Source organism: Vulpes vulpes, chromosome 2, assembly GCF_048418805.1.
Source record: "Vulpes vulpes isolate BD-2025 chromosome 2, VulVul3, whole genome shotgun sequence".
NCBI lineage: Eukaryota > Metazoa > Chordata > Mammalia > Carnivora > Canidae > Vulpes > Vulpes vulpes.
In genome coordinates this window covers 105,176,905-105,204,740 of record NC_132781.1, presented here as the reverse complement: position 1 = coordinate 105,204,740, position 27,836 = coordinate 105,176,905, and the positions used below count along the sequence as shown (strand labels likewise).

General features: G+C 42.7%; 2 protein-coding genes and 1 long non-coding RNA gene across 7 annotated transcripts in view; 2 read left to right on the top strand and 1 right to left on the bottom strand.

Moving 5' to 3' along the window:
- The window catches only part of PTER (phosphotriesterase related), a 101,267-nt gene that overhangs the window by 63,396 nt on the left and 10,035 nt on the right, over nt 1-27,836 (top strand). For 4 of the 5 annotated variants that reach the window (XM_072749431.1, XM_072749432.1, XM_072749433.1 and 1 more), the window contains one exon: nt 378-1,604. The exons of the other annotated variant lie outside the window; for it this stretch is intronic. In XM_072749431.1, the coding sequence (XP_072605532.1) occupies nt 378-588 (211 nt within the window). In that variant the 3' untranslated portion in view covers nt 589-1,604. Of the gene's footprint in view, nt 1-377; nt 1,605-27,836 lie in introns of those variants that run through there. 5 annotated transcript variants of the gene reach the window in all.
- Nucleotides 1,313-10,770, bottom strand: C1QL3 (complement C1q like 3). Its single transcript, XM_026016050.2, has 2 exons — nt 9,867-10,770; nt 1,313-4,066 (listed from the first exon to the last, which is right to left on the bottom strand). Exons 1-2 carry the CDS (start codon nt 10,452-10,454, stop codon nt 3,887-3,889), a joined length of 768 nt encoding a protein of 255 aa, XP_025871835.1. The 5' UTR covers nt 10,455-10,770; the 3' UTR covers nt 1,313-3,886.
- Nucleotides 11,432-19,377, top strand: LOC140597915 (uncharacterized). The gene is made up of 2 exons (XR_011999953.1): nt 11,432-11,529; nt 11,665-19,377. It is a non-coding gene; the product is annotated as an uncharacterized lncRNA (long non-coding RNA).

Sequence of the window (27,836 nt, the reverse complement as noted above, 5' to 3'; positions counted from 1 at the left end):
AAGAGAGAGATTTTAGAGCAGAGGGCTGGATACAAATCCAGAATGAAGTTACTTTGTGACATGCCAAAGTGGCCGTTCATACAGACCAGCACATCCTATTAGAGGCTGCTTTTAATGCAGTATTGCAGGCATTGTGGTAAATACCGCAGGCTAGAAGGTTCTGTGTGCATGGAATCAGGGTCACGTTCCTAGTAGGATGCAATACTATCTTTATCATTACCATGCAATATTTATTAAGGGTCTCCCACTACACATGCCATAGCAGGAGACTGTATTTCTACAGCAAGCACAACAGGTTTATGAATAAAACGTTTAAAGCACCCTGATCATTTTAAATGTGAGACCAATGCCATGTAATGAGTTAACATTTTTCGCAGAGTGCGTCTTCTGGTGGATGAGGGCTATGAAGATCGAATTCTGATGGCGCATGACATACATACGAAGCACCGGCTAATGAAATACGGAGGTCACGGCTATTCTCATATACTTACCAACATTGTTCCTAAAATGTTGCTTAGAGGTATCACCGAGAATGCACTTGATAAGATACTCATAGAAAACCCTAAGCAATGGCTAACTTTCAAATAGGATGGTTGTTTATGAATTCACACCTTGAGTATAAAGCTTGCGGAGGACATTTCTCAGTGATTTCAAACCCACTGTATTAATCAGAGCTCTGCAGGACTAATGACGGGTCGTTTCGTCTTTAGGAGAATCAGAAGAGTTTTGCCTTCTCAGAAACCAGTTATGACCTCTGTGCCTTTAGGAAGCTACTGACTTAATTGGGCCTATTGTTTTGCCTTCACAAAATAAACACAGAAATACCAATTTCCAGTGATTTACAGTCTGTATCCTCTTAGTGGAGTCTCATTTTGTTTTCTTAATCTATCAGCTGCACTACTTGAGAAAATTTAAAGTGTTTCTAGTCAAATTACCCCCTTCTGAAGCAATCTAATGTTTCTTGTAATATTGATGATCGTACTAATTATCCTGCTGTTCTTTAATTAATGCTTAATGAATAATATGGCACTTTAAAATAGCTTCGGCAGCAAGGGAAGTTAAATTTTGCAGCTTTTTTTTTTTTCCATAGGATACTGTAATACAATTACCAATTCACAATGGTAAAAATATTGTGTAAGCTTAATTATATGCCGTCTCTCTTATCTGTATTTACTGATAATAAATAAGTTTGGTTGCCTTTGGCTTGCTGGTATCCATTTTTGCTGTAAAACTTTGTTGCTTTAAAAAATTTGTAGAAGGGAGCATGAACGCATAATGCTCAATTATAAAAATTCAATCATAAAAGTCAAAATATATTACATAATATAGTTTAATGAATAATTACATTGATAATAACAAAGGCCACAGTTTAATTAATAATATATAATGCAAAAAAAAAAGAGAGAAATGTTAGCCTTATATATTTTCCCTTTATTTCCTTTACCTTTTATTTGTTTTTCCTTGGGCCTAAACAGAGAAAATAATGCTTAGTTATCTGAAGAAAAGGTCAGATCCATTAGAAATGACATTCTGATTCTAGAGCCTATTCTTGAAAAGGTACCCAGCACTGATGTTTTGTGTAAATAAAGCCTTTTTAAAACTCACAGAAGATGTGCACTGCTGTTTTATAAATTAATCTTTTGGTTGATTCCTCATTATGCTGTTTGTTACCCCCCTACCACCACCACCACCAAAAAAATCCCCAAACTCTTTCTACCAATCCCTCTTTGATAAATATATATTGTTAAACAGAAATAAATCCATTGCAACTCCTTTATGAATCTGCTAACATATCAGAAAAAGCCAAACAGAATTAGTCATTATTCTTGATGAACGGGCTAAGTGTTTTTAATCATAAAAATCATGACAGTTACTCAGACCAAGGCATTTAAACCAAGCCAACAGCACCTTCAGATGGGAACATGCGTAACTCTTTTGGAAAGTTGAGGTTTTCTAAATACAAGATATTTCTGTGGATCAAAGATGATCAAGCTTTCTGTGTATTAGAACAGAAAGTACCCAAGAGGAATGAGCCAGAACAAACTAATTCCTTTAAATGAAAAAATGCAAATGTCCTTCACCAGTAAAACAAGCAGATTTTTACATCCCTGTTTTTCAAATCTATGCATCCAGAGAGTCTTCAAAGGCAACGGAGAGGGGAAACAGATTTTTCATTGTAATAGTGGAAGTTGTCTGATAGGGTATATCAACAAGCATTTTTAATCTTTTTCTTAGGTTAAAGAGATGGCTTTGGCAGTGTGTTTTAACCAGAGAGAAATGATTTGCACTACTCTCGGAATCTACTTTACTGTCCGCTTTAATCCACCTGAGAAAAAAGAAAAGGAATTGATAATTCAAACGCATATAATTCATAAACGTTGCAAAAGAGAGCCACTTTGTTTCTGCGGTCCCAATATTAACAGTCTGCCACAGAATGCAGTGGAAGTATTGATTGGCATATGGTAATAAAGAAACCATAGGCTTAATTTATAGACATGTGATGTATAGGGCATTTTAACCAAATGAAATTTAATTTTCTGGGTAACTCTTACAAGAGAAGTCATTTAAATTATTTTGCTATTCCATATACTTTTGTAATCCAAAATATATTTCGATCCAAAATAAGTCAAATAATTTATGTGTGTTTGTGTGTATATATACACATATTTTTTAAATTAAATTTCTGAGGCTATACAGCCACTGTGCCTATGGTCTGAAGCCATTATATATATGCATATATATATATATACACATATATATGTGTATATATATATATAATATTTGATCTAACGTGTGTGTATGTGTGTGTTTTTATGTGTACACACACAAATACATGTATATGTAGCACGTATTTGTATAAAATATATACACTTTGTTGTCTTACTGGTTACATGTGAAATCGTTCATTTTGAAATAACCTCGGGCCACGACTTGTAGTAACTATTCGAAGGCCTTAACTTAGGGTCCCCTTGGTGACTCATGCAGTAGCTCAAATTAAACCATTGTGCATTGGGTTATGAATAATCTTTTGTTCCAAAGAAGCCGAAAGCCTCAGTCTGATTTAACACCAAAGAATAAATGTCTCTGACTTTCTAAGTAAATCTAAACGCATTCTATTGACAAAATGGACACACAGGGGAATTTCTAAATACCATACATAATTACACATTTTCACACTTAGAGGGTAATCCTATGATACAATTTCGATCTCTATATTTAAAGACTATCACCAGAAAAGAGAGAAAAGAAAATTTGTAAGAAAAAGAAAATGTGAAAATGATCACAGGCTTGGGAATTCCCTCAAATCCAGAAGATTCCAGGTTAAGGCTTGAAGTTGAATCATTCCCAGGACTAGCTCTAAAGTTAACAAAAGTACAAGGCAAACAATTTCTTTGGGGACAAGCAGCATTATTTCAATCAGACCTTCTCCTGCAGGGTAAACTCATTCTCCCCACACTATGAATGGACTCCAAGTATCATAATAAGCAGGTAAACTCACAAGAACCGAAGCTGACATATGGATAAAAGCAGCAAGATCACAGTACACCAAAGTATCATATATATTGGAGAAATAATTCAGTGTCTTAGATTTTTCTATAAAAATTTGTGATCTATATAGGACTTCATTCACATGGACACTAACGATAAGGAGGAGTATTTGCTTTGGCGGTAGTGGATAACACATCTGCTTATCTTGCTTTTAATATTTTTTTTTTACATGATGTTTCTGAGTGTACAGATGTGAGTCAGGTAGCATTTGCATTGCCCACATATACACAACTGAGGTGCCCCGCAACCGGCATCCCCCGGGGATCCTTGATTCACGGACGTTAGCCAAACGAATCCAGTGTCCAAACTCAGAATAAGCAGCTTAGTTTCTGCGGTATCAGTCAGCGTAAATAATAAATCCAGAAAATGTGCTGTATTTGTTGTTATTCCCTCCGTGGGCTTTCCCACCATCTAATTTGATGTAGACTTCATCTCCCGGCTCCAGGTGAAGAACCACACTGTTACTGGCATAGTCGTAATTCTGATCAGCGTCTTGAGCGATGGCACTGGCACGCACCTGTGTGGAACAAACAAGAATTAGAATTTGGAGGAGAAGATGCCCAGGTTTCCTCTTTGCCATTCACACAGCCTCAGAAGCCCACCTGCTGCCATAGCACAGGATTCAGCGTGGGGGAGTCCCCCTGGACACCCCGGAGCTCTACAGGGCTAGCTCTGTAACAGTTTCAACTATGCCACTGGAAAGGAGCAGAACCGAGTAAGAGGTGCTTTCGCCAGGGCCATTCCAGCAGTCTCTTCCCATCGCAGGTTGTCGACAACACACACCACGCTATCCTCTTCCTAAATCAGCACTTTTTCTAATTCCTTGAATCTCCAGGCCCAATCCCTTCTTGAAATGGGAAATAAGGGTATTTTTTTTTTTGCATTTTAATTTAAGCCAATTAGCAATATGCTAACCAGATGTTTATGAGGACAGAGGTTCAATCCGAACCTCAGCTGGTCCCCACGATTATGAGAAAATTGAGATCCAGAGCAGTTGAGGCTCAGAGACATAACATGACTCCGACTCTACTGTATAGGGAGAAGGAAAAAAAAAAAAAAAAAAAAAAAAAAGAAGAAGAGAGCCTTTTGATTTGGGGCTTTTGAAAATCTTGGCCAGAAACCTCGTTTAAACATCACCCAAGTGTGCTGAGTTCATTTTTCCATTTTTGCCTTTTTATTACTTACCTGTGATGCGTGCACTTGAATAAATTATTTAATGTCAGCATACCTAAAAGTTACAGAGGGAACTAAGCTTTGAGGCCTCTAAAATTCCTAAAAATTTTTGACTGATATGATTGAATATCCTTTTACATTTAAGTGATCCTAAAAATGTGTGGTTTGCTTTGAGGACAGAAGTTGCCTAGAATCCACTCATGCTGAGCCTGTGATCTCATTAGTGGGTTGACAGACATTTGCAAACAGTCAAATTGCCTATCATTTCAAGTAATATGGACATTCCATCATATCCTCAACTCAAATTAGGCTTCCTATTTATTTAGCTATATCTTGATCCTGCCTTGGAAAAAAATGTTCAATAGGTAGACTTTTATTTGATTGATTTTGGTAAAACATCCACTCTGTGGCTTGTTTCTATTCCACTATAATGGTATTTCCCTGAATAACATAGCAAGTGATTTAGTGGTTTTGTAAACCTGCATTATGTAATAATGCATGACTTGGGGTAGAGTATGCTGGATTTTATCACTTGGCAAAATGAGAGAAAAGAGACATAAGTCAAGAATTTCCATGCATTTCTTTCAAAACTTAAACGATAGGTTTTCAAATTAAATTTTCATGCGGTGTGTTCTCACATTAATGCTGAAATGTTAAAAAAGGAGAAGGCTCTTTGACACTGCTGAACTTGTAAAGTAATTTGAGTAGTATTTAAAAAATTTCTTCGTGGGTATCATATAGCAAAAGGAGAAAGGGGCTTAAAAGATTTAGAATTGCTTAACACTGTGCTGACACTAATACAGTGAAAGCAATATGCCATGCAATTATGCTCAGAAACACTGACTCAAATGTATACACCAATTCAGTGAAGCGATCTGTTTTGACCGCTAAGTAATAATACAATTTAATGTTGTAATATTTCCTAGAAATTAATCATAAGTTTGTAGGAGTTGAGTGCTTTGATTTATTAATTTCGCCTAGTCATTAATGCCCTGGGGGAAAAAAAATCTACAAGGAGGATAGCACCGTTATGACCTCATCTTTTTTTTTTTTTTTTTTAATTTTTTTAACCTGTGGACTTTTTAATGGGTGAGAAAATTTAAAACACAAATCAGTCATTTAGCCATGCCAGTAACATATTAATGAGCAATCCATAAATATATTTTTCAGCTATTATTAATAACCAGACACATTTTATTTAGTGCTTTAGGTGTCTAATATATGCTCTCTGGGTATTGCTTTAACACTGTTTTCTATATAAAGACATCTGGGAACGAGTACTCATTAAAATCCCTCCATTTAGAGACAATAGTCTTAAATATACATGTAATGCAGTTTTTATTCTACAGGGTATAAGCACAAAGCCATGTAAATATGACCATTTTGATTCTGTAGCTACAACCACAAAAACCTGCAAATGCATTAGTGCGATCCCACAGACTGGAAGGTTACCCTTATGGTTTTTCACTTCCTTTGTTGTGTGATAGCTTTTTAATGAAAGTGATTCTCTTAAGATTTTAACCTATACTGTACCACGAGACTTTCCCAATTAAATAACTGCCATACTCCAGTGTACTTTGCATGATTTTTGTACACCTGCTCACCTGATCCTACCGTAAAGGTATAATGGAACTTGAAATTTCAAGCTCTAGTAATCAGCTCGGTGACTTCCAACAACTCTGCCTTAAAGCCATCAAACTACAGGGAAGGTAATGCATCCACCTTGGAGGCTATTTTCAGGTTCCTAAATGTACACCGATTTCAGCATTTTCTCCGGGAATATGATGCATCCTTTCCTTGCCCGATATACTCATTTCTGCCTAAATGTACTCTAATATCTTTTCATATTATAAGTTAACTATTTGGAGCCTGCTTGATCTGTAGCGCATGTTTCACAGCTTTTAAAAAGAGAGTATTAATTTGGCATTTCATTAACCTCACTAATTTATGAAGGAATATCCACCCACGAACTATTGTTTCCAATATATCTCATGTTCATTGGTGTTGTAATTAATACCTTCTTAGAATAAACCAGGCCTTCAATTATTTTATAGTTCTAATCTTGAGCCAGTTCTAGTTTTTATGATAGGGGGTTATTATAGTGGTATTACATTGGCTGTATTCAAAGAACAATTTTTAAATTCAGGTTTTCTGCTAAAGGTATGCGAACACATTAAAATTATATTTCCTGTCTGTGAAGCCATTCAAGTCCAACTTTTACCTTGCATATGCACTGTCATGGGCTCTCAACGAATGGTATGATTAAATTTAGGTTGATGGTTTCATGGGGAATATGAGAACTGTGATCCTTTTAGTGGCATGTCTGTGAGAACATAGTAGCTTGTGTGGCTTTAGCATTATCTTCTTAGTGAGGGTTTATTATTAGAGACAATATTTATGGTAACATTTGCTAATTTAATTAATTGCTACTGATGCTCTCATAATTTCATTTTCATTGTACTTCTGTGGAATCATAAACAAAAGGTTAAGTGGTGCATCAGATTAATTTACTGGCCTTTGATGTTTCCATCTGTGATCCTGCATTCAACACAAAGCATAAATAAAATGGTTCTCATATGGTTACGGTCCAGAGGCATTCCTCTATCCTAGAGTGAACTGAATTTTTAGTTTAATTTTTGTGCTTCTCAAATCCACTTAATCCATAGAACATTACGCTGACATGGATCTCTGAGTTTCTGTTTTGTGAAAACAAATTAGGTCTGCTCAGGGGGGAAGCTGCCATTCTAAGAAGTGATCAGACAAGAAGAGAACTGAAAATCATGGATAAACTATTTAAAATTAAGAAAATAAACTTTATAAAATATTTCTCACTTGCAACTGTCTACAGATCAGACTTTACAAAACAGTTCTATTTTGTAATTCCTAAACAGTAATATTTCCTTAACAGTAATATTTTAATAGCTATTTTCCAAACTAGTCCATGCCAAGTTGAAAATACATTGTTTGTTGCTACCTGTATTTTCCTGAATTACTTGTTGCACACCTTTTGAAGAAGTAACAGCTTAATAATGCCAATGGAGAGCTTTATACATGATAAGGTCAGCTGGTTTGCCCTATTTTTTTTTCCTCATGCTCGTAGAATGTGCATGCTAGGCTGATACAAAGGAGCATTCGGCTCTCCAAACAATGAAATAATTTTAAAAACAAAATGCACCTAAAACATGTGTACAAAATGGTTTTCTTGGGATCAGTTCAATATACCCGGGCTCAGCAGTTGACACAGCCAGCCACCTTTAAACTAATTTAAATGTGTCATCCCCTGATTTTTCATGCAATTGCCAATTTCCAGGTATTTAAAGATGTATTTTTATTCAGTGGCTGATAAAACTTGAACATTATTCCATTTTAATTAAAATCTCTAAAAACAATCCTTCAGTCTTGACAGTATTTTCCAGACCTAACCTTTGAGTCAGGAGAGAGCCAACTGGTAAATAAATGGGTGCCTCAGCGCTGTCTGCTAAGGGGCTGCTCATAAACCATTTTGTAAAGGTAACACAATAGCTCTATTTTGGTACAGTGAGTCATGCCCTTTTTAGCCATTTACCTAAAACCAACTCACTGCTCTGTAAATAATCTTTATCTTAATATTATTTTTGTGCATAATAACTATAATAAACAACCCTGTCAGTGCCTCCTGGTGGCCATTTTTCCTTTTTTTGTTTGTTTTGTTTGTTTGTTTTACTTGTCCTGTGAGGTCCTGGAGCTATTTAATTCCAAATTCCTTTAGAAGTGATGGGTGGGAAGAGAGAGGAGGGACAGGATTTTTTGTCCTTTCCTTCTGATACATTTAGAATATTTGTCTTTCACTTTTGAAAAAAAAAAAAAAAAAAAACAAAACAAAACAAATCAAAACCCTGCAAAACTCTGATACCGAACTAGGTCTTTGGAAGAAATCTTGCCTTAATGCTGCTTTAATGGAAACCTGGATTATAACTGAAGAAGGTCTGGATTCAAGGAGCGGGTGACCTGAAGCCCTGTGGCGCTTGTTAAATCTAAGTTGGCCATGGCGGGGTTCTCGGCCATTCCCTGTGCCACCCAATCGGCAAAATTGGCAAAAGCCAGAGAACTCAGCCCAGACTGCAGGCTGCAGGTTGCAAGGCCTGGCCCAGAGCGTGGCTGCTGATTCAGCGCGCACCTCAGGTCCGGATGACACTCTCAGGTAGTTACAGCCACTATTTTCCTCTCCGAAGAGATCAGACCCACTTGGGGTGACCCCGAATTTCTCAAGCAAACGGTAAAGTGGCCCCAGCAATAAAACTGCAGCCCCGTGACCCCCGTGGCAGGGCCGACCAGCTCGGGAGAGCGTCTCGGAGGAGGCCAGGGCTAATCTGAGGCTAGTTCACAGTCAAGGCCGAGGCGCCTGGCTTGGGAGGAGGCAGCTTGGAAAGACTGTCACGCAGGAGGCCCCGGGGCTCCCCGGGGCGAGGCCCTTCGCCTCGGCGCGCCTGCCTGTGCGGCCTCCTTCTCCAGCCAGTGGAGTCCCGCTTCTGTATTTGGGTGCGCGCTTTACTGAGTACACCCATGAGTCTCAACTTTTTTTCTTTTGTTGCCAGGACTCATTCCGTCCCCTTCTGCTCCTTGGGCTGAAATCTAAACCGGAGTGCGTCCCTTGCATTTGACGGTCTGCTCGTTTCCCGGGGCTGGGGCGCGGCTGGGGCCTTGCGACCGCCAGTGCGCGGGTCCCCTGGTCGGCCCTGGGACGAGCCACACTGGGTGGGACTCGCTCTTTCGGGTCCCTTCCTTCTCCCGCGGGCCCCTTTCTCCCGCCTGGCACGCCCATTTCGGGGCTCCCCCTGCCCTGCTGTTCCAGGCAAAGCCCGAGAGCGACCCTACGCTGCTGAAGAACCCCCCACTCCCCCCGCACCCCGGCGCCCCGGCTGTCCAGGGGACCGAGCTCCGGGCTCCCCCACCCTCGAGGGGCGCTCACGCCCGCCCGCCCGCGCGCTCGCTCGGAGCGGAGAGGAGCGGAGCGGAGCGGAGCGCAGGTCCCGGCGGGGGGACCGCCCTCTCCAGGCCTCCGGGCGCCCCCTTCGGCTCCCACCCCCATTTCCGGGGTCTCCTCCCTCCTGCCTGCACCTTCCCGCGCTCCCTCCCCGCCCACCCCGCTGCCTGCCTGCACTCACCTGGTTGTTCTTGCAGAGATCAGCCCACATGCTGGTGCCGTCCCCTCCGCGCATCAGGACGTGGTAGGTGAAGAAGTAGATGCCCGGGATGGAGCAGGTGAACTTGCCCGTCGTGGGGTCGTAGTGGTTGCCGAGGTTGGTGACCACGTCGTCGAACTTGAGCACCTCGTAGCCTTCGTGCTGCCGCTTGAGGCCGGCGTAGAAGGCGATCTTGGGCACCGTGCTGTAGGTGGCGGCGCTGATCGCCCCCGCCGCGTTCAGGCCGGGCGCCCCGGGCGGGCCCGGCAGGCCTTGGCGGCCGGGCTCGCCCTTCTCGCCCGGAGGGCCCACGGGACCCGGCGGCCCGGGCTCCCCGGGGGGCCCCCGCGGGCCCGCCTTCCCCGGCCTGCCGGCCTCGCCCTTGGGGCCCTGGATGAAGGTGGGCAGGGACTGCATGAGGCCGCGGTCGGGCGTGGCGGCGGTGCTGGGCGCCTTCGTGCCCCCGTAGGGGTCGCAGACCATGCGGCAGGTGCCCAGCATCTCGTAGTGCGCCGACGTGCCGGCCGAGCTCACCAGCACCGGGATGAGGATGACCAGCAGCAGCACCATCACCACCCCCAGCGCCCCGGCGGCGATCAGGCGCCTCCTGCTGCCCACCAGCCGGCTCAGCGCGGGGCGATCCTCTTGTCTGCTTTTGGACAAAATTTTGAAGGTTGGGCGGGGACCTCCTCAGAGCCGAAAACAACCCCCTGCGAACCCCAACTCCCCTGGGCGCGCGCGCGCCGGCCGCTCCCCGCCTGCTCCTGCTCCTGCTCCCGCTCCCGCTGCCCCGCGGAAGCCGCGGCCGGGGACGGAGCTCGGACGCCGAGTGACTGGAGCTGAAGTCCCGGGCTGGGGGCGGGGGCCGGGGGCGGGGTGCGCGGGGCGCCCTCCTGCCTCCCGCGAGCCCCTCGGCACCTGTGGCTGCGGCGGGCGCGGGCGCGGGCGAGGGCGCGGGCGAGGGCGCGGGCGAGGGCGCGGGCGCGGCCACCCGCAGGGCAGAGCCTGCCGCCGCCTCTCGCGCCGGCCGGGCCGGCTCACACTTTTATGCAGCCGCGGCGTGCGATCGACTTTTCCGTTTCTGCCGACTGCGCCAGTTCGCACCAACTTTCCGTCTGAAGTTGCCTTTTCCTGCCTCCTCCCTTTGCCTCCTTCGCGTGCTCCGTTCGCCCTCGCGGCGCCTCTCTCCGCCTCCCCTGCAGCCGCCGCTACTCTGGAGACGCGCACCCCAGGCCCCCGGGCGCGCGGAGCCGCGGCGGCCGCCCCGGTGAGCTCGGGAGGCTCGGGAGGCTCGGGGCCCGGCGGAGGAGCGGGCGAGCAGCGGCGGGCGCCTCGCGGCCGGCAGCCGAGCGCCACGGAGACTGAACGCAGACTTGTGCCTGGGCACCACCTGCCAGGAGAAGAGGAGGCTGACAAACGCGCGCCGGAGCAATTTATAGGCACCCAAGGCACAGAGGAAGGGGAGCCGCTTTGGCATCTCACTGCAGCATCTGCTCTGCTCATCCCACTCAGAGAGAGTTTGGCATTACTCTGACAATGTGGGATTTTATCCCCCCCCCCCCAGCCTCTCTCTCTCTCTCTTTTTTTTTTCCCCTCCGCACATGGATGAACAGTGAGATCGTGAATACTCCCTTGCTGAACCCAGGTGATGGCAGCGCTCTCGCTGGACATACCTGGGGGGTTGGGGGGGAGACAGATGTGCAATAGCCTTGGGTCCTCGAAGGTCACACCTAAGCCCTCTCTTTACCCCACCCCCCCACCCCGCGCCCCGCGGCGCCAGTTGGAGGATGGAGGTGAAGGTTGAAAAGACGGTGGCTTGGTTGACAGTATTTCTCTACTGGCTCACCCACCATCAACCGGTACTTCAGGTGCTTTTCAAAATGCCACTTTTAACATAAGAAGGGCCCTTTAGAATTTTTCCAGATGGGGTTTCTTTTTTTTTTTTTTTTCTTTTTAACCTTATGGTTTTCCTCGCCAGCCTTCTAAAATGAAAAATAAGATGCTACCCAGAGAACAGTAAGGGGTGTTGAAAAGCCAAAGGACGTTCTGGAGGATTATGGATGAACAGGCCCACCACACAATAGGGTGGGGGTGGGGGGTTCTCTTAACAAATGCTGCAGATGGCGAGTGTATAACTATGCCCTCTATTCGCAGGATTACAGTTCTAGCTACCTTTCGGGAGATCCTGCCACCGGACCTGAGCTGCATTTCCTTGCACTACATGTATGGGAAATAATCACTTGTCAAAAGGTCTTTAAAAGACTTAAGACAAACCAGGCAGGCTTTACCAAAGTACAGGGCAAGATCTTTTGCTGAGATATGGAAAGTGTCCTATTAGCTTCACAGGGCACTTCCTGCATGTACACTGAGGCATGGGAGGAAAAAGGAAAAAATATGAGAAAGAAGAGCCCCATTTGCAGTTGGGAGAGCGGGAGAAGGAAAAGCCTGGTTTTGTAATATTAATGTAAAACCCCCCAGAGTAGGTATTAGGCAACTTATCCCACTAACAAATACATAAGGCACAAGAACAGCTTTAAATAAACAAGTGGAATTGATTTGTAAATCATACTTTTGCATTCAGGAGCAATAGATGTCAATCAAATGTGGATGACATTTGCTTGTCAATACGGGGATGATGGCTGGGAAGATGGTGACTTATTACATCAGGGTGAGAATCAGAAATGAGAAGCCAGAACAAATAAGACTACAGCAAGCAAACGATGACATCCCCGGGGTGACGATCCGCGGCCTGGGATCCTGTCTGTGGCCTCCACAGCAGAGCATTTCCATTTCTGTTTCTTCTGCCTAACTTCCACCCCGCGCCAATTTGGTTCTTTCTTTCCTTCTTCTCTGTTTCGAAACGAAATAAGGTCAAATGAGAGGCAGAAGAAAACAAAGATTCATTGATTCTTTTAAAAGAAATGTCAGCGGCTCCTTCAGATCTTTCCTGGGAGAATCTAGAGTGAGGCCCTGGTCCCTGGGGCTCAGCCCGGCCTAGGTCTCTGTATTTTTCTCTCCCTCTGGCTGCTAAGGTTACCGCTGCTCCTGTATGTAACTGGACAAGAGTCCTTCCCACTCCCCAAATCTTTAACTTTTAGGGTAGTGGTTTTAAAAGTGTGTGCCCATGTCTTGGGCATAATTATACATCTATTTCAGAATACCTGGGTTCACACGAGGTACCGTATTTTCATATGTTTGAGCAGCAGACACATGGAAAGTTCTCCGCGACCCCCCCCCCCCAGCCCCTGGCCACAATACCTATATTCCTAACACACCATCTAGGTTGCTTCTCAAAAGTCACATTTCTTTTGGGGGGCAAGACAGTAAGGGGTCGGAATGATGGTGAAGGTTAATGTATTAATCAAACTCTTTCCAAATGCACCAAGTTATCAAAATTCATAAGACCTCTTTGTTGCTAGAGAGAGTCCAGTGGGGGAATCAAGAGGGAGTTTTTAAAAGGGAGAGTTGAATAAATAAATTCTCACTGAAAACCTCAAGATACATTTCCATCGAAGACGGCTCGTCTTACAGAAGAACCCAGTAAGGATACCATGATATGGGAGAGTCAGAATGAATGCTAGAAAGCTAGGCCATACTTTTGCAGATGGTAGGTGTGAGACACAGCTGTGAGCAGAATAAGGGCCGCCCAGTGTGTGTGCTGGCACACTTTCCCTCTACACTGTGAAACCAGACCTGTGGGACCGAACATTCCACCCCAGTAATGGAAGCGTTTCTCCTTCCACTTTCTCTAATGTCAAAGCATAGGTTGTTTTTTGCAAGAGAGGGCCCCAGCATCTGGAAGTTCTGCTGAGATTTGGAAAAGTGCTCTGTAGGCATCATACACGAATGCAGGCAACACTACCCAGGTCACATGGCTGACCCGTTTTTCTAATGAGCGCACAAATCCAGGTGGGCTCATTGACAGTTGGCTTTTGGTTGAAGTAAATTTCAAGGATTGACCTCCTCCCTTTTCTCTAGAAGCGTCCCACCATGTACTTTGGGAGAAATTTTGTTGTTGTTGTTCAGGGATGGCTGTATAGTAGATGAACTAATGGCTGGTTGCTGACACTTCCTACTGCTTGAATTTCTCAGAAGGTTCTCTGGGTAGTTACTCACGCTTCAGCCCTTATTCTGACAGTTTGAATAAGCCATCTGATTTGGCATATTACTCATCATCTCTATATGTATATAATAATAGAAAATGTGTCAATTAAAAAAAATATTTGATGCTCTTCAGTCCTCATCAGAGAAGCAAGTTTTCTCTAGAAGTTGATATTAATCTTGGAAGTAAGCCTTAGAATCTGATTTTTCCCAATCATTTCTAAAGAAAACACAAGACTCTCTATTCCCATTCCTTCTGTACCTGGGGCCTTTGTGACTGCTCAGATCATAAAGTCAAATACAGAAACTCGAGATCTGGTTTAGATGATTATCCAGTGATTTTCATCTTCCTGCATCATTTCTGTCTCTTTCGGAGAATGGAGCATATCCGAAGCACACGACTCCCACACAGACGTGCACCACCATCCATTAATCTTTATTGAGCGCCCACTGGCAGCACAGCCCTACACTGGGCTCTTACTAGGCAAACAAATCTTTAGTCATGAGAATGATTTCCAAATCCAGCAGTACTTAAACAGAAATAGCATTTATAAGAGGAAAATAACATGAGTTAACAAAACCAAGGAACTATCTACAAAAATAGAGATAAAAAGTATAAAAAAAAAAAAAAACAACCCATGCTGGATTAGCTATTTACCTTTGATTTCAGGATCTCCAAATTATATCTAGAGCCTACACTCCTTTGACTGAAGAGTTACAGGTTTCCAGCCAGAAAGGGTCTGCTTGGAGTAATGTAGGAAAGTAGTATATCCTTATGGCTTTGGAATTAGATGGGTCTTAATTTGGATCCTGGTTCCCTCATTTAGTAGCTATGAAAGTTACTTAGTCTCCCTGAGGCTTAATTCTCTTTTCTCTAAAATGGGAATAACACTAATATACCGTTGTTGTGAAGACTGAGCAAGTTAATGCATACAATTACAATGATACCCAATTCATAAGCAAATGTCCATTTCCACGTTCATATGCTGTAGGACTGCTGAGTAGTGTGTGTGCATATGGGCTGGATGGTGGAACACAGGCTTAGGAAAGGAAGCTAAAGAGTCAGACTTAAGACAAATGACATCAAATGGATACTAAATATCATAGATTTAGACAAAATTAGAACACTCAAGTTCTCCAGCAGAGTTGCTTGTGTGTATTGTTGTAGCACATAAAACAAAGTAAGAGAAAACTCAAAACAAGGATCACTTCACCCTTCTTCAAAGTCAGAAAAAAAAAAGTTTTAGAGCAAGATAATTTGAATTCACTGCAGTTTGACAGACCAAGATTTTGGATTTACAACCTAGTTGGGAAGCACTAAAACGTGTTTTTCCCCTGCCCTGGAAAGTTCCCCTTAGTCAACAAGTTGCAAGTGTGTTTAAAAATCACTGAGATGGTGGTTACTCAGGAATTGCTCCTGTGGATGATGGTTCTCAAAAAAGTGCACATCCCAGAGAGGGCTGCTTTGAGTTAGCCAGAAGAGTAATCACTCTGAAGGATACCTAAGTCATAACCACACGTAGTAGGGAATTTTCAACGAAAAACTCTCCATGGAGGATAGTGAGTTGGAGAGCTAGCTTGGGGAGTCTATTGTCAGAAAATTATTGAATAGCCAGATGGAGATGATAAGCAGCACATAACATAAGGCTTGGGTACCACGTCTGGCTTCAAGTTGGTCTCAAATTTACAAGGATGAAACCTCTAGTATGAATATGATATTTTATACTTGCTTTCCATGGGTGGGATATTCCATCCCTAAGACCCTATCTGATGTAGAACTGAGGAAAAAGTTACCGAGAATGAAATCTAAGGGGTCAGCCAGTCCTCCCAAAGGATGGTCACGATAACTCAGCCATACAAGGAAGATGGGTGAATTCAAGAAACTAAACACAGCTGCCATTAGACCTTAGGGAATTTCAAGCAGAGAATACATCAGAGGAACCCAGCTGTGAAGCACACAGACCAACCAGGCAAGCAGAGGTAAGAACTGCAGTAGTCCTATTGTGTTGTTTTAAAAATCTAAAACATCATGAATTCTGAGAGAACTTACAGAGAACCACCAACAGAGCCGGACCCTGCCAAGAGCAGCTGATATTCTAGAATATTCTAGAATCTGGTTCTAAGAAAAATTGGGATGGAGTTGATAGGAATAGCAAGGAAAGGTACATCTGGCCCCATTCCTAATAAGAGTGTGACCCCACAGCCACTCACCTTCAAATATGAACAATCTGTCCTGTGAATAAATACTGCATTCCTTGGGTATTAGTAAGTGAATGAATAGACATATCAGTTTTTCCCTAATTCAGGCAACCGCTTGGGAATAGTCTTAAACTATATAAAAATAGTTTGAAGCCATAGTCCTAAAAATAAATTGCAGAGGTTATTTGTAATAAGCTGGAGGGGAAACAATTAACTATTAGAGGGAGTTGTATATTGAATACAAGTAGTTGTATATTTCAATGTTTCTCATTGAAAGCAGTTGTGACAATTCGTAATTTATTTTTTTAAAGATTTATTCATTTATTTATTTGAGAGAGAGCATGTGTGTGCAAGCACATGGAGGGTAGTAGGGGCAGAAGGAGAGGGAGAGAATCATGAACAGACTCCCCCCTGAGCATGGAGCCGGAAGTGGGGCTCAATCTCAGGACTCCAAGATCATGACCTGAGCTGAAATCAAGAATTGGTTGCTTAACTGACTGAGCCACCCAGGCACCCTGTAACAATCCATAATTTTGCTAATTACTTTATCTTTGGCTCTGGAAAGTGGAAAGAGTCAGTACAAGTTGGTGATACTTAGATGAGGGCTTGATGTTTTTCTTTTGCCCAGATAGTCCAAGATACAAGGGGTAATCTTTCCACTTATCAATATCTGCAAAGATTCTATGGCTTCACTCAGGCTTCTAAGACCGATCTGCACACGGGAATATTCTGAGTGTGAGCTGCTCCACAGATGCTTATCATTTTTGGTGTTTTAGCCTTTTGTTGTCTGCTGCTTTCTTGTTTGGACAATTCCAGCAGGCTAGCAACTTCACAGGGGCAGGAACAGAGGAAAAAATGTTCATTATATCACCAATCGCTGCTTTTATAAGAGAAAGTTCAAAACTATTTGCTAAATTGAGGATTATCTGAGCATGTCTACTATCCAATAGCTGCCATCATGCATTTATATATGTATGTGTGTGTATTTACAAACATATATATATAAATATAAATGTAAAGAAATCATATATATGTATATGTAAAGAAATGTAAATGTAAAGAATGTAAAGAAATCATATATATGTATATGTAAAGAAATGTAAATGTAAAGAATGTAAAGAAATCATATATATGTATATGATTTCATATACATATGATTTCTTTACATTTACTCTTAGGGGTTTGTTTTTGTGGGTGGGCAGAAGGTCTTAGTAGTTGGATAATAAGAGCCAGACATGGACAATCCATGATGGATTCTCTTAGCTAAAGCCCCATGATGTGATTTTGGCACCTCAGTACATATGAACATTTGTTCTAGCATTACACACATCACTGATTGGCCCTCTTTGCCCATTTCCCCCAGGGCTGAAGGTGGCATGGTCTTTTTTTACAAAAGGCCTTGAATAGAAAAAGGGGGAAAAAAGGAGCTAATTAAAAGGAATTTTAGACATGTGGTTCTCAGATATAATCATGCATTAGGTCTAAACTACATAATTAACTTTTCTTTCAGAAATTCAGAACAAGCTCAGAAGGCCCTAATCTAATGTTTTATCCAGTGTTTGACTGTACTAGTTAGAATGAATTCTCTGGATAAGTCACTTCTATTATCTTCTCATTAATGTGTTCAATTTAATTCAATTGAACTGAGTTAAAACTCTCAAGAACTGGATTTTGCTGTCCCGAAGCCTCTCCCATCACCAGACAGTCTCACAGTGGCATTTGCAACGACCTGCCTTCAGTGCCTGCTCAGAGTGTGTCACCCCTCTGCCCAGAAACAGTAACTCACTCGTTGTCTGCATGGCCAGAACATCCAACTGGAATGCCAGGCTCTTCAGAAATTGCCACCAGGCCTATTACCTTCCCAGCCTTGATATTAATACCTGGTCTCCCTCTTTAGCCATCCTCTGGTTATCAGTTAATCAATCCTGCCAGAAGTAGTCTTGCCATTTCCTCCTTTGTCCTTGTCTTCTCCTCCCCCTGGCAGCCAACATCCTCCCTCTCCTCTTTCCACCTCCCAATATTATCCTTTTTCAACCCCTGCCCCCTAGTTCTAAAGCAACCTCCATCATCCCTCCTCCTGCTGATTCTCTCCCTGCACCCCCGACACTGCCCCCTTCCTCCCTGGTGCCTCTGGAGCCTGTGGCTCTGTCCTCTTCTCACTGTGCTTCCCTCCTGCTGCTCTGTGTGGGGGAGGGGAGGGCTTGTCCCCTCTCCTGTTACTGAGAGAAATGCCAGGACAGGACATTTCATATTTGGGCCCTGACCCACCCATAGGCACTAATGGTATGTTGACTAGGGGTCAAATGGGTTGTCTGTTTGTTGCTTAGAATTGTTAAATTGGGATTGGACAACAGAGTTTTCAAAAGAACGTTTTAAGATTTAAGAAATCTGGATGTCCTGAATAAGCCTGAACTGGAAATCACATATTTCCAAGGACTCAACTTTCTTAAAAGTCCCTTTGACTGCTAAAAATGTTAGATTAAGGACCAGATTAGTAACAAATATTGATAAAAGAAGGAAAAATAAGAGCTGAGAAATAACCTGTACAAGAATCGGAGTTAGAAATGTATTAGGGCTGAGGCACCTGGGTGGTTCAGTAGATTAGGGATCCTACTCTTGATTTCGGCTGAGGTCACCGATCTCAGGTTCCGGGGATCAAGCCCCACTTCGGGTTAATTGCTCATTTTCTCCCTCTTCCCTCCCCCGACATGTGCTCTCTCTCAAATAAATTAATAAATGTGAAAAAAAAGAGAAATGTATTAGGCTGTTAGATGTTAGAGCTAATATGTGTTTATCTCCCAGTAACGGATGCTTGCATGACTGGTTCTAATAGTTGAAAACACCAGTTAGATTGGTTTAACTAGCAGTTAGATTGGTATTTTCAAAATGCCTCATACCTTGTGCATAGTGGAGAACAAAAATTCACCTGTGATTACTGAAAGAGCACATGAATTCCTCAGGGATTGTGGCCCAAGGGGATGGCCATATAAAGCACCAAAACTGGGTCACCTGGGTGGCTCAGGAGTTGAGCATCTGCCTTTGGCTCAGCTTATGATTCTGGGGTCCTGGAATCAAGTCCCGTGTCAGGCTCCCTGCAGGGAGCCTGCTTCTCCCTCTGCCTGTGTCTCTGCCTCTCTGTCTGTCTGTCTGTCTGTCATGAATAAATAAATAAAATCTTTAAAAAACAAAAAAAGGCACCAAACTGTATGCCCCAGTGGACCTCCTATGGGGTTCTTCCCTTCGTTTCTTTAAGATTCATGGAAAAGTACTCTACCTATCATCTGTCAAGAAATGGAGACAATATATTTCTTCTGAAATACAGAATGATATTAAATTTTTTTTAACTTCTCCAAGTTCCAAAGAAGAATCTGACATTCTAATGAGAAAAGCACAAAAGAGCACCTTAAAAATAAAAATAAGAGAATTACAGCGAGGTGATAGAAAGAAAGGCTGGGGACAGGGAGAGATAATTTCATGGAAGTGTTACATTGAGGATGGTGGCTATAGAAAATAAAATACTTCTGGGTTCCCCAGTAGCCAAGGCAAAAAGGGAAACATCATGGGTTATTTTCATTTTTTTGCTGTATTGAGAGAAACAATTCAACAATCAGTAGAATGAGATTTTTTTTTGATTATTGAATTCTAAGCATTTATTAAGTGAGAGGTATGAAACTGTATCATGAATAACAGTCAGAGACAGTTTCACAGAAAATGAAGAAATGTTCCCCAGTGAGAAACTACTGAAGGAGCCCAAATCTATTTCAGCTTACCAACCCTAGTACATCTTGAAATTCATTCAAAGAAAGCTGACATGCTGAACAAGAAGCAAACACTACTCCCAGAAAATATGCAATTAGCAAGAGCAGAATGAATGGGAGAAAGAGCAGAGGGTGCTGTTTAAACCAGAAGGGGTGACGACTCATTTTCAAATAAAAATCAGGAGTGTAGTAAGTGCTATCATCGGAGTGACGAAGCTCAGCGAAAACAAATGCAAATAAATTCCACATTTCAGTTTCTTTTTAGTATGTAATTTGAGGAGATCAGTCAAATGTGACTAGCTACAGAAAAAAGAAAAGAAGTTAAACCACTTGGCAGATTTGTTCCCAAGTCATGCCTACAATATTTTGACCGATGAATTACTACAGATAGAAAAATGTTACTACTTATAGTATAAAAACACAACCGTGAATGGATAGGAAGTTAACTAAATCACACCTAAGTGTTCAGTTTTGAAAACAAAATGATTGCATATACTGTCTGATAACAATATTCACAAACACCAAGAACCATTCATATAAAAGATTGCCAACCCCATGCACCCCTCTGAATTGCAAGCACTGAGCTACTTACAGCAAATACGAAAATCACTTTTCTCCCTTCATATTGAATTGGTTACTTATAATTAAGAGTATTTCAACCCTAGTAACGCCTTAATCAAGCCTATATTAAGCCATTGGATATTGACTCACAATCTCTAAAATACAGACAAGTGTATGCAAGGTAAAAGCGTCCCAGTACTCCCGACACAGCTGATGAATTTTCTGAAGATTTTTGAGTGTGCAGAATAGTAGGAATTTTAATGGTTTTCAGCTCCTCTTAGATCTACTCACAAATATAGAAATATGTATTGTGAAATGCAAATGAACTTGAAATGGGTTCAGTGGATGGTAATGCCATCCCCAGGATGGGTGCATTAATACCCAGGACCAGAAACCACTCAAAAGGTAACAGTCTCCCGTCAGCCAGAGATAAAAGGCAAACTGCTCTTACAAAGTGATAAACAGTACATACTACAAAGGGGGAAAATAAATACGCTTTCATGACACAAAAGGGAATGGAGCCAGGGAGATAAAAATGCAAGAATAAATATAGGTGGTTTAAACTAGTAAAGGGGAAGCTGAATGAGAGAGAAGAGGACTTGCTGGTTTTCTCTCTTTGAGGGCGTTACATACCAGCTTTCTCTGAATAACACAAGCTTCAAAGATGGGCAGCACGTTTTAGGTCAGCGTTTATATTTCATCATGGCCATGGACAGACTCTGAAGCAAGGTAGGCATGGCTAAAGAATTGGGGTCCCTGGGCAATGACAATGACACTCTGATCGGTGCAACTGGGAATGAGCCATAGGGAGGAAGGAGAGGAGCGGAGAAGATTCACCAAACAGGTGTCTGTCCTGTCCCCTGCCCACGTCCAGATCTACGGACATCCATGGTCAGTGCACTGGGGTCGAGACAGACCGTGCTCCCCCGTCTCCGTGGGGACTTGATGAATTTGAGCCATGAATGGATAGCTGGGAGTGGAAGCAGCTCCAAATTAAAATCGTCACTGTTTTGTTGGCTCGGAGATTCATTTTTGCTATCATCCACTCAATTTGCTCCTCCCTTTGTTTTCTGATTATTAATTTTGGAATCATTAGTGATTTAATTTTTTTTAACCACCAAGTGCAATTATCTTAATGATTCGCTTGTGTAGCATGTTTTAATTGAAAGTAGGAGAGAGTGCAGTCTGAACTGAGTTCTCTGAAACGAAGTGGCCTCTTCGTGGTAGACAGCGTATTTTCAAGGGATCTGAAGTCTTTGTGTGGAATTGAACTGCAAGCATAGGGCTCAGTGTCACGGGATGACTGGGGTAAAGAATTGGGGTCCTGACTTAAATAAAATGTAACATCTTAAATGAAAGGAATATTCAAGTTGGAAAACCCTTTTTGGGTAAACTGTCCATGAAAAGTGGAAAACTGCAGGATTTTCCTAACAAAAATGTGGGCTTTGGCAAGATGTTGTTACACTTGATCTTGGCAATCAGAACCCGTTAAAAGTAAATGAGGTGGTTGCTTTCGAAGGGAGGGCCTTAGGTTTGAGGATTTCTTGTGTGTTTTGTATAATTTTTCATAGAGATGAAGCAGCAAAAGAATAAAAGTATTTGTTAAGGTTGGGAAAGTATGGGGCAAAGAACCCAGTGAACCTAGCCTCCGTTTGGTTCCCAGATTATTCCATTTTGTATAGAACGAGTTTTTATTAGGGGACTAGATATATTTTTAACAAAACATACCTTATTCCCTTTTATATCTCCCATAGCACCTATATCAGCACCTGTGCACCAAGCAAGCCCTCAGTTAAATGTTCATCAAAATAGGTAAAGGCAACCAACATGCTTGCTGCTTTCATCCTACAAAAAGTAAAAATCAAAGCATATACAATGCTAACTATGCAATGGAAGGTTCTGGATCAACTGTTAAAGAGATACCTTATTTCTCCAGAGCAGTGCCCTGATTGGGGTGGCAGCTTCAGTCACAGTGACTCCTGTTCTCTGGCATCGTTGGGAAGACACCAGGGTGGACATCATGCGGCCGTTTTGTCCTATAGCGACCTGTTGCCATTTTTTTTATCAGCTTCATTTGGCTGAGTAGCTCCTGCCTCAAAATGGGTCACTCAGTTTCTCTTTCTTGTGCACAAAATGTGGAAATTGATAGCTCCGTGGAGGAAAGGCCCACAGAAGCCTACTGCCCAAGTCCTGGGAGCTGCCCTTGGTTCTTTCAACTGTCCTTCTGATCCTGTGGGATATTTGATATTTCCCAGGAAGACCCACCACCACCTTCCTGTCCCATTTTTTAAACCTTATTCTACAAACAGTGGGTGTCTGTTGCTGACACTGGAGAGAACCTTAATAAATACAACAGGTTGGGCTTTAAGGAAGGTTAAGCTGTCTTCCATACCAGTGCTGGCCAGTACAACGTTCTGTGATAACAGAGATGTTCTATTGATGTGCTGTCCAATAACATGGTCACCAGTCACATGGGGCTACTGAGCACTTGAAATGTGACGAGTGCTGGAGAAACTGAATTTTTAATTTTATTTAATTTTAATGGAGTTAAGTATAAATAACCACAGGCAACCAGTGCCTAGGTATTGGATGGGGCAGCACGATGAGGACGATGGGAATCCTTTTCCTCTGGTTATGGATAGAACAGGAGAAACTGGACTTAAATTGAAAGCAAGGAGGCTAAGCATTGGCTGTGAGTAAACATGAGAAGAAGGTGGTCAAGGAGAGTTCCTGGAATCCTCGGCCATGCTCAGAAATGGCCATCAGAACAGAATGGTGAATTAGTATGTTAGACTGCTGTAACAAAGCACCACAGATTGGTGGCTTAAACAACAGAAATTTTTTGTCTCACTGTTCTAGAGCCTGGAAATCCATGATCAACATGTTGGCAGGATGTTTCTTCTGAGGGCTCTCTTTTTGGCTTATAGATGGCTGTCTTCTCGCAATGTCCTCACATGATCTTCCCTCGTGCACATGTCTGCTTCCTTGTCTCTTCCTCATAAGAACACCAGTCATATTGCACTAAGGTCCACCCCAATGACCTCTTGAAACATTCTGTCCCCAATAGCACCATATTCTGAGGTAGCTGGGAGTTAAGGACTTAGGAGTATGAATTTTGGGAGGACACAATCCTACCTGTAACCAATGGTCACAGTGTGGACATGGCTGAGAGACCAAGGTGTGATGAAAATCCCAACTGCTAGCCTGGCCAGGAGCTAGCCATCCCTTGAGCCTGGAGAGCTGCTCAGCATTTCAATTCCAAGTGTGACTGCATTTTCTGCATTTTAATTGCCGCAGCAGATGAACTATAGATATGGGCATAGCTCTATTCCAGGTAACCATTTCCAGGGAGTTTAATGAGTATGACTTATTTCATGTAACTAAGATATTTGAATGCTGATTTTGACTCAGTGGACTCTTCCTTTAAAATTATCTCTAATTTTGAATTTTTTCTTCCTTTGAGTGCTATCTGGGCAAGTCTTTATGACCATATGCCAGGACTCTCCTAATAGCTTTCTGCATGATCCCCTGGCCTCCAGCTGGTCCCTCTTCTCATTTATTCTACTTATTGAGTTTAGATTCTTCTTCCCAAGAGACCGCGTTCATTGTTCCTTCCATTTCCTGGAATCCTCAAAGGACTCTCAGCCTAGTCGTCTCAAGATAAATCCCAAATTCCTAACCTCAAGCTAAGTGTAATTTATCACCTCACTATACCCTGTGGATGACTCTAAATTCTACTGCTACTAAAAAAAAAAAAAAAAAAAAAAAAAAAAAAAAAAAAAAAAAAACCTTTGAGTCCTCCACAGATTTCCTCACTTCTGGCTGACATATCCCATACATACTCCATGCCCAAGTCCTTGCTCTGGTAGGCCATCTGGAATGTCTTCAAAGGCCTTACTATTTATTACACTAAAACTTTTACTCAAATTTTCCTTCTTCAGAAATGTCTTCCTTGTCTAAAATTGTGTTCCATCCATCAAAACTCTATAACCCTGTTTTGATTTTCCTAATGGTGCCCTTAGGGACTAAACTGTGTCTCCCCACCGTAAGTCCATATGTTGAGGTCCCAACCCCCAGGACCTCAGAACATGACTGTATTTGGAGACAGGATCTTTAGAGATGCAATTAGGTTGAAATGAGGTCATTGGGGTGGGCCCTAGCCCAATGTGGTTGGTATCCTTATCATCCTTATCAGAGGAGATTAAGACAGAGGAAAGTAAAGACACAGAGAGAAGTTGGCCATCTGCAAGGCAAGGAGAGAGGCCTGGGATTGATCCTGCCTTGATGGCTCTCGGAAGAAACCAGCCCTGCCAACACCTTGATCTCAGATTTCCAGCCTCTAGCACTGTCAGAAAATTAATTTCTGGTTTTGAAGCCACTTAGTCCATGGTACTTTGTAATGGCAGCCCTAGCAGACAAATACAGGTGTATATATCACAACCTATTTTTGTCTATTTCACCCCCTCAGAAAGTCAACTTCATAAGGGCAGAAACTTAATTTTATTCATTTCCATGAACAAGAACTAGAACTAGAACTAGAGCAGTGCCTGGTGTGCAGTAGGTGTTCAATACATGGACTTTGAAGGACCAGTCCATATGCTTGGCTCCACTCATCTCTGCCTAATTCTGTGGTTTAGCAAAGGAAGCCCATTTAGCTGCAGATAAAAACTACATCCCCCGACCCAGCCTTTATTGGTAATAAAGGCAGCACTTTGGTCTCTGCTGGTTTTATATTATTTCTCAGTGGCTTTAGAACTTGGGCAAGGAGAGGGCAGCTAGGTACTAGTACCCTCACTCCCTAATGGCCTGCAGTATCTTGCAAACAGCAGGTACTTGATAAATATCTCATCCAAAAATAGCCTATTTCCATGTTGCCTGGCAATTTCATACATGCATATTTTGATTCCCAGCTTCTAGAGGGCAGGAGTTGTCTTCAGTGCCAGCAAGTCTGCCCATTTGTAGGAGTGGTTCCATTAGTCTTTAATGAGTGGGTGACTATCATGCACATGCCGTGGAGCTCTAGGGAAACATCAGTGCAGCTCCCAGTGAGGCCCCTTTGCTGAAGGTCTTCTCATTTCACCACCCTTCACCTCACTTCCACAATGTATGAGATGTGGTGAGACAGAGGTGAAAGTCAGTGAGTGTGCACTCTGGATCTCTCTTCTCTTCCCTTTGGCTACAGATACTGGACCAGAGATGGACACTGTGCCACTAAGATTACTCTCTCAGGAATGTGGGTTGAGATGGAAACTCCTGACAGTCTCTACTAGCTGTAACACTTCTTTTTTGTATACGGAGGTGTTGGTAGGAGTGTGACTGGTGCTCTTGTGGTCCAGGAAAGGAAGGGCCGTTCACATAGAAAGTGAAAGAATGTGTAGTCAGGCAGAAAAGAGCAGTGACAGGGAGCCCTGATGGCTTTCCAGAAGCCCACTTCCATTTCTGCTCTTTATTTCCATGGTACCCCTGTGTCCCTGGCATCAATTCCCCTTTCTTCGCTTAAGTTGGTTTGAGTTTGTTTCTGCTGTTTGTAAAACACAACACACAAAGATATAACAAAACAAATAATAATTTAAAAAAAAAAAACAAACCCAAACACCCAAACCATGAACTCATTCACCCATGTGACAATTTTTGGAAAAAACAGGGGCCTTGTCCTTCCGGAAAAGAAGAATTAAAATCCCTGGCCCCCTCCCCTACCTCTCAGATTTCCCACTGAAGCCCATTTATTTTGGGGTAAGTGAAGAGCCCTTGCCATGTGTCAGCTAATGTATCGTGTTGGATAGCATTTCTTTGCAATTCTTTCCAAATAGAAGAAAGTACACCTGTGCTTCAAAATCTACCAGGAACACTCAGTGTTTTTAAATCTATCTTTTTCTAAATTGCCTCATAAATTCTCGCTGCTCTCAGGATCACCTTTCTCAACTATGCCAGCTGAGATCAACTCAGGTGGTTACCCTAACAGTTCCAAGATGTTAAATCTTAAATGCTAAACAAAGATCTTTATGGGAAGAAGGGCGTTCTTTTTTCCCCTATGTTTACAGCTATGCTGTTCAGGAGAAAAAGATGGGGGGCGTTGGAAATCCTTGGGTATGAAATGAAATCCAGATGGGGCCAAAAGGACCCCATTGTTGGAATCATCTTCAAGGATCACACTCATTTTCATTTGTATCTTATTGATAACCAGTTAGAAGGCTGCTATAATTGATCAGGTGAGATGGTGGCTTGGACCAGGCAGCCTCAGAGGAAATGGGGATAAATGGTCAGTGAGGGCTCAGTGAGAACAAGAACCCGGGGGGCAGGAAAGGAACAAACAGATCACAGCCACAGAAATAAAACCTAACAAGCAAGGATAAATTCTGTGAAGAAAATAAAAGCAGGGGGATGGGACAGTGCTCTGCAGGTTCCCATAGGCTAAGCAGTCAGGAAGGGCCTCCCTGAGGAGATGACCCGTGAGCTGAGAGCTGGAAAGACAGGGGAGGAAGAAAGAATCCAGGCTGAGGAAGCAGTAGGCAAAAGCCCCTCCAGACTGACATGCTCCAGAACCACAAGGAAGGGCAGTGTGGCTGGAACAGAATGAAGCCTGGGGCAGAGTCAGTCAGAGACACAGAAAGAGAGCAGCTCCTCATGGTCTCTGGTAATGTGCAGCCATTTGAGGGGTCTTTTTTTTTTTTTTAATGTTTATATAGGATTTGTCCTAAAAAAATCATTTTTTTTAAGAGCAGTTTCAGTTTACCATAAAATAGAGCACAAAGCACAGAGTTCCTTATGTGCCACCTCCCTACCACATACAATTTCTTCTATAATTAACATCTTGGCATTAGTGTGGTGCATTAGCTACAAGTGATGACCCAGTGCTGATTATTAACTAAAGTCCATGGTTTACATTAGGGCTCACTCTTATTTTTTTTTTTTTTTTAAGATTTTATGTATTTATTCATGAGAGACACACACAGAGAGAGAGAGAGAGAGAGAGAGAGAGAGAGGCAGAGACACAGGCAGAGGGAGAAGCAGGCTCCATGCAGGGAGCCCGACATGGGACTCAATCCCAGGTCTCCAGGATCAGGCCCTGGGCTAAAGGCGGCGCTAAACCACTGAGCCACTCGGGCTGCCCAGGACTCACTCTTTTATTCCAGGGGCCTTGATGTAGGTAGGGGGATGGAATCAACATGGTCTGATTTACAATTCTGCAAGACTCAGGTTCACAAAGCTGTTGTGGTTGAATTTTTTCTTTCTCTCAAATTCACATGTTTGAAATTCTAACTCCTAGTACCTCAGAATGTGACTTTACTTGGAGATAGAGACTTTAAAAGGGGCAATTAAAGTCTAATGAGGT

Excerpts from the sequence above, each read along its gene's own strand:
- C1QL3 (XM_026016050.2), bottom strand. The coding sequence starts at position 10,454 with ATGGTGCTGCTGCTGGTCATCCTCATCCCGGTGCTGGTGAGCTCGGCC. Across the intron at positions 4,067-9,866 it reads ATCTCTGCAAGAACAACCAG|GTGCGTGCCAGTGCCATCGC; the intron begins GTGAGTGCAGGC and ends TGTTCCACACAG.